The 9,801-nt window shown below is 39.2% G+C and overlaps 1 protein-coding gene across 1 annotated transcript; it reads right to left on the bottom strand.

Annotated features, from left to right (window-relative positions):
- Nucleotides 1–431: 431 nt before the first annotated feature.
- LOC128355232 (inter-alpha-trypsin inhibitor heavy chain H3-like) lies at nt 432–6,881 on the bottom strand. Its single transcript, XM_053315481.1, has 18 exons — nt 6,755–6,881; nt 6,570–6,674; nt 6,314–6,476; nt 6,097–6,207; nt 5,421–5,549; nt 5,035–5,151; nt 4,780–4,948; nt 4,267–4,392; nt 3,674–3,855; nt 3,303–3,488; nt 2,919–3,058; nt 2,570–2,730; nt 2,325–2,354; nt 1,686–1,799; nt 1,399–1,600; nt 1,063–1,238; nt 826–937; nt 432–740 (listed from the first exon to the last, which is right to left on the bottom strand). Exons 1-18 carry the CDS (start codon nt 6,847–6,849, stop codon nt 602–604), a joined length of 2,457 nt encoding a protein of 818 aa, XP_053171456.1. The 5' UTR covers nt 6,850–6,881; the 3' UTR covers nt 432–601.
- Between the last annotated feature and the right edge of the window lie 2,920 nt (nt 6,882–9,801).

Here is a 9,801-nt window from a genome sequence, read left to right as displayed (position 1 = left end):
AAGCACATAAAGCATACAGTTGGTACAACTTTACATCAGCTGTTGACATCAGCAAACACTTTTATGAGTTTTGATAATATGAATGACCTGTAATTCTGTGATTATCCACAACAATTATAAAAAATAATGTAATTAGAGGATAATTATTGAAATTTCACAACAAGCACAAACCTTGGGGGTAATTCACTGAGTTGCAATCTACAGCCTCACCACAAGATGCCACTGAAGACTACACACTGGTCCTTTAAAATTGTTGCCCTTAAGCATCAAGGACATTGCAGAACTGGTAGAAGGTGGACATTAAGTTTTTGTTGATTGATTGAAAAAAAGTTGAGAGACAGACAGAGAGAGAGAAATAGATGGAGAGAGTTATGCTTACTGAGTAATGACTAGCTAATTTTTAAATGAGTGGTGATGCCCCTGCTTGTTTGAGTCATACAGTGTTAAAAAAAACTCACATCCTCGAAAAAGTTTTGTTATGTTTGCTTCTGCATGTGTGTTTGTATATTTATAGGTCACTACTATCAGCTATCTCTCAACAGCACAATGATGTGCTATGTGTCCACAGTGAAATTTCACTGTTGTATAACATTCAAAAGATTCAGACAGTCATAAAAAGGTCGGACACAATGTAATCAGAGGCTCCTCCATCCACAAGGCCCATTCCACTGTTATTAACAAACCAGCAGGGAATATTTTCCCCGTTCTTCACATCCCAGCTGAAGTCCTTCTGCCAGTGTCTGCGAAGGAGAGCAAATCAATGATGAGGTGTGTGTACAGTATATGTAAAAAGAAATGCTCACGTGCAGCAGACTTGAAGCGCACCTGGTCACATGGAGTGTTTGTCCCTTCACATGCATGGTGGCGTTTGGTTTCCCGTGGACTTCACCTGGTTGTAGGTCTGTCACCTCAAACTCAATACCATGGTAGAACTGACCTGAAGGGAAACATCTCACTTCATATCTTTTGATTTATTCAAAGTTTAAGAATGAGTAAAACATAAGATAAAATATAAAAGTAGGAAAATATGGAGAACTTGCTCTCATTTGTGGCTTTTCCTACCTAGCAGGCCATGAACTGAAGCAGACAAATGATGACTGTCCAGGGTGTAGAAACCCAGGTAGTCTTGTTGGTTGTGACGTCTCTTCCACACCTTTGTGTGTCTGATGACCATGAATTTAACTGAGTGTCTCAGCGTGACTGTCAGGCTGCAGTTTTTTGTCAGCTGGAGGTCCATACTGGAAGAGACACAGAAAAGCATGTGAAGAAACTCATTTTCCTGGGCCAAGGTTGTGGAGAATTTAATATTGTCAGTTTTTAAAATCATTTTTACAAATCCTATTTTTGTTCATTCTAACTTCATATTTCTTTCATTTTTGGTAAAGCAGTGCTACTCACTTGGTTTCCTTGATGGACGCTGTATCAGACCATAGTAGCTTGATGTGCTTGCCGTTGTGGAAGACTGAGATGTCCTGAGTGCTGACATCCAGCCTCAGTCCCAGATTCTGGTGGGTGATGCCAAAACGCCCAAAGTAGGTATTGATCTTACCATCCGGTACAACTTTCTTCTTACCAATAATTTGGCCGTTCACCACAAAGCCTGAAAGTAATGACAGGTTAGTTTTCCCTTCCCATACTTCTCAAACAAAAACAGACTATGTGAATAAGTAAGACTCAGGGCTGACCTGATTTAGGGTCTCTGACCAGGTTGAAAATGGTTCCTGGTTTGTCATTAATGTTAAAGCACAGAGCGTCCTCTTTGTCTGGGAGCTCTATCATGAAATGAGGATCTCCATCCGCTGCACAAGCATCATTAAACGAGCATATCAGATGAGATGCACAATTAATACTTTCAAGTACACAGTTAATACTCAAGTACAAAGGTATATTACTATAATTTTAAAGCAGCAACAGTATACGTAAAAAATTCAGCCAGCAAAAATGGCCTATAGTTACGCTTGAGTGACAGACACCATCAGTTTAGGTAACATCCAAGGTGATAAATTTCCATAATCAAAGGTGCCAGGTTGGGTACATGACAAGATAGATAGATGGCAAAAAACTGACTAAGCTGCAGGGGGCTGTCACTTCCCACTTCTAACCATGAGTCAGGACAGTTTTTTAAATTGTGGTTTTAAGCAAAAGAAGGACTAATAATCTAATTGTATGTATAAAAATCTTACCATCAAATTGTGAAAAATGTGAACTGGCAGCCTGGGCAGAGGAACCTATTATCAAAAACAATGAAAGCAGACATTATCAAACTTGCTCGTCCCAATATGAGATGTATTTGGCATGTCATAGATTTGAGTTGACTGTCGTACCAGTGCGCCTCTCTGCTTTCTGTCTCTGGTCTGTGAAACAGGGAAACAATTACAAAACATAAAATACAAAGTTAGTTCCACTTTGATTTACTGATTCAACAGGTTATTAATAATGTCAAAATGTGCTGTATATTTGCAGAGAAAGAAAGACTTTGCCATGAGTTATTAGTCATTAACAAATCTTTTTAATTCTTATGAAAAACGGACAAATTAAACATGACTAGAAACATTTCCACCACCCTCACCCTCAGTCAGTTTATTAGCAATGAGAGTGCTTTCTGTGCCGTTCTCAGTTTCGGGCTTGGTGACCACCATGGAGGTAAGTGGAGTGACGAAGCTGTACCGCAGGGACATGTCCAGGGCCTTAGCCGTGTTGTTTTCTTTCTCCTGCTGTGTACCAATGTCACTGGAAGAAAAAACAGAATAAGAGGAGATTGGTTGTTTATTAATGTCATATGATATTCATGATGTGGAATAAAAAGTCCTCTCTATAAAATTATCTGAACAATTTTTTTTTAGTTCTGTTATTGTGATTGTTTCAGAGAGACTCTGACATCAAATCTTGCTGGAGGTATGCAATTAAGATGAACACACCTGTTTTCCAGTAGCTGCTGGATGGTGAGGTAAGCCCATAAACGCTCTGTGAAATTCCCAAAAATGTAGTACTGTTGTGGGTAGATCACATCCCAGTTTACCACACTGGCATTTCCCTGCACCTGGAAGTCATCATCAGGCTAGAGAAAGATGAAAAATGCAAGGTTTACTATCAGTAAAAATCATGGCATAGAATTGATCCCTACTGAGGCCTCATATTAGTTTGGAGGGGAAAAAAGTGGACTACACAATGTAGCTCGATTAATTCACAATATCATTCACACCATTCAATATTCAGTCATAGGTATTGATTCAAATGAGAATAAGAACCAAACACTTGTATTGTCATTTGTCCTGAATTATGTTTTGCTGTCCATGTCTCACCCCCTGGCCATATACTTCCACCAGGAAGTTATCCAGGTCATTGCCGCTCAGCTTTCCAGCCACCACGATCTCTGAGCCATTAAACAAATGGCTGTAATGGTTTTTGGTCAAGAAGTCTACTGTGTTGTCAGGGTAATTCAGGTCCACCTCCAGGAGCAGAGGGTTGGACACCTCCTCATAGAAACCCTAGAACAAAGACATACCCCAATCATGCTATGTCTGATCCCCAAAGGTTGCCTGGCTCCAGACCTTTGAATCTGCCCTACTGTGTAATGAGTTAACAATCCTGTCTGATATCAGGCAACCTTGGAGGTGCAAATACAGCACTCAATCTTGCATTGGCAGTCCCTTTGTTTTTTTTTCTCCCCTACCTGGAGTTGAACAGCTGCATCTGAGGCCTCATAGATTCTGCGGGCCAGTCCCTTGTTTTGTTTGGACATCACATCCAAGAAGGAGTAATCCACATCATTTCCAAATCCAAGACAGAAGAGAGACATGTTCCCGCCAATAGCAGAACGCACATTCTCCTGGATTGTAGGGAGGTCAGACACACCTGTGTGTATATATGCAGATTAATTATGTGGGAGTATGCATTGAAAGCCTTGCAGTTCCTTGCAATGATACAGTTGCTAAATGTATTTGTACATTTTTCAAAAGCTTGTCACAAATTGAAACTTTGGAATTTGATTGTGAATCAAACTGTTGCTTTTACAAATCTAGAGGATCATGCATGCTTCAAAACTCGCAACTTTTCAATCTCTATCGCAGTCAAGTCTTTCTTGATAAACAGGTGAACCCAGAAACTCAAAAACTACATCCCTTGGTTACCCTGAGATAAAAGACATTTTTCAAGATTGCAAGTGAAAGATTGTTAGCTACATGTTAAATTTATGATGAGCTGCTGTAGCCAGTCTCTGAGGACCTCTGATCTCCAATGATATTTTTCCTCATTAAAATGGCTCACCGTGGTTTGGCATCCCATCAGTCAATAAAATAATCATATCCACACTTCTCTCTGGTAGCTTCTTTTGTTTTCTGTCATTCTTCAGCATTTTCACTGCTTTTAGTACGGCACCATTGATATTGGTAGCTGAAAGGCAATGACACAATGAGAAGTTTAACATTCTTGAACTATTCTTCCTATAAAGAAAAATAAGCCTCACTTGCTAGCAATGTTCTTTAAAGGAATGACATTTTTTACTCTCATGAATGATTAATTTAGTCACATTTTTCTCTTGATATTTTTTTCTTTTTCTTTATAACTATTGTATAGACAGTTTATCATGCTTAAATAACATTGTTATCATACGTCCGCAAAAGCTAATTTGAAACATTTTTAGATCCTACTTTACTTCTCAACCTCATAGGATGTGTGTGCAGTACATTTAAAGACAGAAAATAAGTTTCTAGCCATTTGAATAAAGAAGTGAACAAAAACATTTGGCATTAAAATAAGTGCCATTCATTTTCCTCTTACATCCTTTGTCCCTTAGTTCGTTTACATAGGCAATGGCTTCAGCCACATTTTTCTTAATTGCTTTGGTAAGAGACTCCTTCCAGGTGACAATCTTATCATCAAACAGGATGAGAGCAAAGTGGTCCTGCTCGTGGAGGTCTTTCAGAATGGCGACCAATGCTTCCCGAGTCTGCAAAGGTTCACAAGTTCACAAATGAAGATATACAAACAGTGATGCACACAGTATGTAACTTACCAACTTACAACATGTTTTACCTGTGCAATCTTTCTTCCACTCATTGAGCCACTCCTGTCAATCACAAACACCACATTCTTTGGGACTCTGGGTAGGTCAGGTGGAGCAAAGAAGTGCACAAAGTATCCATTTACAATCTGAAGGAAAATAAAGCATTTGGTTTGGACAAATATGGCACAAGGGCACAGCTATGCTCACTTTCATACAGTTAGGGAAATAAGTAAGTAAGATCATCTGTAAAATTCCACTTTTTCAGTTCAAAGTGAATCCAAAAAAGTTCCCAGGCATTTTCAATTATTTGAGTTTTGTAAGAGTAGTTTGTGTGTAAAAAAGGTAGTGTTTCTGCAGGTGAATTTCATTATTTTGTGTGTCAGGTAATCTAACAAAGAATTTCTCAGCAGCTGACCTGAATTTCCCCTAGGCTTTTTTCTCTCTTTACATCGTACTTGATGATGAAATCTCCAGCAATCATGGTACCTTCACATCCTGCACATTTCCTCTGCTGCTCCAGTGTTGGTGAGAAAGAGATGTGTGCCTGAAACACAGAGATTCACTTTGATAGACATGGTTAACAACTTACTGAACGATGGTTCAGTGTAATTTCGAGCTAGCGTCATATGCACCATGAGGGCCATCTAATCAGCGCCTCAGCCCTTTTTTTTCATTTGGTTGCAAAATAATGGAGTTAGAGCCATCAGCCGAATGGCTTAGTACAGGCGCTAACAGGACCACCAGTGTATCTCGTAAATGACCCCCACTAATAATGCCTGGATTGTTATCAAACTTCTACAGCAGTACAAATAGGGTCTTTACTCATAAATCGATGCACTGGAAAGTTTGTAAGGTAAGTGTTTATTAAAATAAACACTTACCTGATGGCTTTAACTCTGTTGCTACTGCTAAAGCTGTAAACATTGTCAAAATATCGCGAGATCCCGCACAGCACATCTAGAGATCTGTGCGGGATCTCGCAAGATGCGACCAAATTAAAAAAAAGGGCTGAGACGCTGATTAGATAGACCTCATGGTGCATATGTTGCTAGGTCGAAATTCATCATCAAAAAAAAAATTAAACCTTTTACCTTTGTGTCTGTGACTATTTTCTCCACCAGTGGGAGCAGTTCATTGCTGAGGAAAGTTCCAGAGGCCTCAACAAAAGCAATGCCCTGAGGCTCATAGATGTCTGCCACAATCTGTATCCACAGACAATGAAGATACAATCAGAAATCATTCTTACGCGAGGTCTCATTAATGTTTAATGTTGTCATTATCAAGAAAACAAAGGAGAGTATGCTCAACCTCAAACTCTTGGACTGGTTGTTTGGGGTTAACTTGGGTCAGAATCTCATACTGGCCCAATTTCCTCTGAAGGAGCTCCTCGTAGGTCAGAATGAAACTCACGTTACTCTGAGATGCAATGTTGACTGACACTGAAAACTTCTCCATCTTTCTTCCAGAAGCCCTGTAATGAATGATTATTATTTTAATGAGATGTTCACACCACAGCCATATGCTAAAATTGCACTGTGGTGTGATAATTTTCAGTCCAACATACTTGACCAGTCCAGCAGTCTGTCCTGAGGAAACAGCCTTCTCATACTGTTTCTTGGCTTTCTGTTTTTCCTTCACCTCTCCAACATACTCCTGACCATCTATTTCCCTGTAAGGTATGAGTGACATTGACAAAGAGTGCGAAATATATCATCTGTTCACTGTCAAAAGAATTGAGTTTTAACCGACATGCTGAAGTTGGTGATGAAGGCTGTTTTAGGAAGCTCCACTTCGAAGACGATTTCCTGTGAGGTGTTTGCTTTGTTCAGAGCCTTCGAGGTCATGACAGTGTGAGCGAAACGAGACGTCACAGCACAGATAACTCTAACACTGTATACTTCCACCAACTGTGTGGGAAAGAGAGACACACTAATTAAAGGTGTAATTTTAACATCCATATATAAATCACTCCAATTCATCTTGCCACAGTTTTTCTTTTTCTGTTTTTATCTTTTTTCAAAGAATTGTACATTAGAAAATCTGGAGAGAAAAAAGGCACAGGGGGGCTTGGCACTGCCAAACTTTTTGAAGTATTACTGGGCCTCGAATATTCACAAGGTGATTTATTGGGTATCACATTTTTAGATTTCTGAGATGGAGCAAGCGTCATGTAAAATGATATCTTTAACATCTATTCTCTGTGCACCACTACCTTTCAACAAGAAAAACCTGACAAACCCCATTGTGATTAACACATTGAAAATATGGTCTCACTTTAAGTACACAGGCAATGTGTCTAATGTCTATTACAGGCAATGTCCTGTTCCCACCATCTCTCCTGGACTCCACCTTCCAATTGTGATTCAGTAGGGGTTTAAGGAGTCTTATTATCAAAACAATAATAACAGTATGGCATTCCACATCTCCATTTCTATAGATATCTCCAGGAGCTTTGTTTTGTCAAGAAGCTGTTTGTGTCCTTCCCATCTCCTCCTAAACATGGCAAGATAGATGATTTTGTAGACAGGGCCCCTCTGCAGCCAGGTCTGATATCTAAACTATACAGTTCAATTCAAGACATGGTCACCCATTCTTTGAACCACCTTAAGGAGCAGTGGGCTAGAGATATTGGGACTGAAACCTCTGATGAAATATGGCAGTCTGCACTTTCAAAATTTCATTCTACATCGTATGCATTAGACATGGTTTATTACAGTTTAAAGTAATACACAGGCTACTATGTACTGCATGTACTTCTACTGCAGTAGAAGCAGACCGGCAATGATGTTCCCAGGAGTAGATAAGACTGCCCCCACTGACATCAGGAAGCACTGCAGTAGAAGCAGACTGGCAATGATGTTCCTAGGAGTAGATAAGACTGCCCCCATTGTCATCAGGATGAAGCCACACTTTATCATTCGTTTTGGAGCTGCCCAAGTCATGGACCATTCTGGTCAGCCACTTTGAAATTTTCTCTACTATTTGTGGTAAGGAAATATGTCCAGACCCAGTTATAGCATTATTTGGAGTAGTTCCAAGAGAGTTGGCAGTTACATGTACACACAGTGTGATGCCTTAGCCTTTCTGTCACTATTGACAGTTAGTGTTGATTCACTGGAAATCTACCAAACCAACATCACACAGTAAGTGGGTGGAAAGTGTTATGACACATCTAAAGTCTGGAAGCCTTTCCTTTCTTGTTTTGAAATAATAAGACCCCCCCCCCCCCCTTTGTAATTGTATTACTTAAACATTATGGGTTTATATGTCTGCTTGTATATTGAAAAAGTATTACAGTAAACAAGCAAGATCAGTGGTCAAGAGGACTGTTGCTTCTCCACTATTTTCTGCATCAGATGTCATGAGAAATGTCCCTCAGTGATTCATGTCACAAACAGAAGGAGGTTAGTGTTCTCTAAACACAATGTAAGATGAAGCTTTTAAAAGTTCTCAAATTGGCAAATGCAGAAAAAGAATAAATCCCAAATGGACTAATCACTTCCAGCATGATTATTGTTTCCAGTAAAGTAACGAGAAAATAAATGCATGCCATGGGAAGGAAGAGCAAAACAAGTGGCATCTGGAAGCAATGAGGTTTATGGGAAATGTGGACTTCATTTTGCCAACGGTAACAATACCACTACTGTGAGATAGAAACTACCAGTCAACTTTACTGTGGTTTCATGTGTATTCAGTTATTACACCCAGGCTTTAACCATTAATTTGACAGTTATTGACATGTATTTGACATGTTTAACAGCAAGGCATGTATCCTTGTTATTGCACACCAGTCAATGTTGGTGGCTCAGAGAGTACTGTTACATGCTGATTAGAAAATGTAAACTGACTGAGGAAACAGCAACCTCAGACAATAAGAGAGACAGTGAGTCTTGGACTGGTGTCCCCTACTTTGTGCTCATTCAGATTAAGATCATTCTTTTAAAAAGATATTCCCCCATTGGGTTTAATACATTTTCATACAAAATTAACTAAGTTTTATCATTTCTGCTCTATTGCCCTTTATTTGGATTGGTTGGTCAGTTGTGAACCTGCAGGCTACAAAGTACAGCAGTGGGAGTTGCATAGGCTTAGAAGGTTTTACAATAATATCAAAATGAGTTCCTTACATCCGTAGACTTTGTGCTTCTTTTCTGTAGATGAAAAAAAAATAGAAACATATAATCTTTCACAAACCAACATCTTAGTATTTTGTCTTTGGTTTCGTAACAGAGACCAAAATGAGTGGAATATAATCACAGCACATGTAAAGATCAGCAAAATAGTTTTTAAAGCAGTTCCAGCCTAACCTTAATTGACCTGGTGTCCACATCCTCTTTGGTTTCCTGAAAAAACAAAAACAAAGTGTGATTGCATGTTTACTGTGAAAGGAAAAGCAAGATTCCAGAGAGCTGTGCACCGAATATATTACTGAAAGATTACCATTAGTTACATCCAGGAATTGAATTGATTCTCAGTTTTATTTATTTTTCTAGTCACTAGTTCAGTCACTATAGCAAGTATTCATGCATTTGACATTCTTCACCACTAAAGTTGTCTCCTTTATGTTCAACAAAATGTCATCAAGATCAAGTTTTTCCAGCTCATTGAGCACTGCAGTAACACGTCTGGACAGCAAGGTGTGGACCCTGAAGAGGACTAAAGATTTAAGGCGGGTGTGGGAAAGAACTTGGGGATTGCCACAAGATGAACAGAAATTAAGTCCTCCTCCTTGGTCAAAATGCAAGATGCAAAATACAGAGGAATCATGTGAGTTGATGACATGTCTCTACTTGCAT

This window comes from Scomber japonicus, chromosome 3 (genome assembly GCF_027409825.1).
Source record: "Scomber japonicus isolate fScoJap1 chromosome 3, fScoJap1.pri, whole genome shotgun sequence".
Taxonomy (NCBI): domain Eukaryota; kingdom Metazoa; phylum Chordata; class Actinopteri; order Scombriformes; family Scombridae; genus Scomber; species Scomber japonicus.
This window is presented reverse-complemented; position numbering and strand designations above follow the sequence as displayed.

Excerpts from the sequence above, each read along its gene's own strand:
- LOC128355232 (XM_053315481.1), bottom strand. The coding sequence starts at position 6,849 with ATGACCTCGAAGGCTCTGAACAAAGCAAACACCTCACAGGAAATCGTC. Across the intron at positions 5,550-6,096 it reads AAATAGTCACAGACACAAAG|GCACACATCTCTTTCTCACC; the intron begins GTAAAAGGTTTA and ends TCTGTGTTTCAG. Across the intron at positions 938-1,062 it reads TTCAGTTCATGGCCTGCTAG|GTCAGTTCTACCATGGTATT; the intron begins GTAGGAAAAGCC and ends GTTTCCCTTCAG.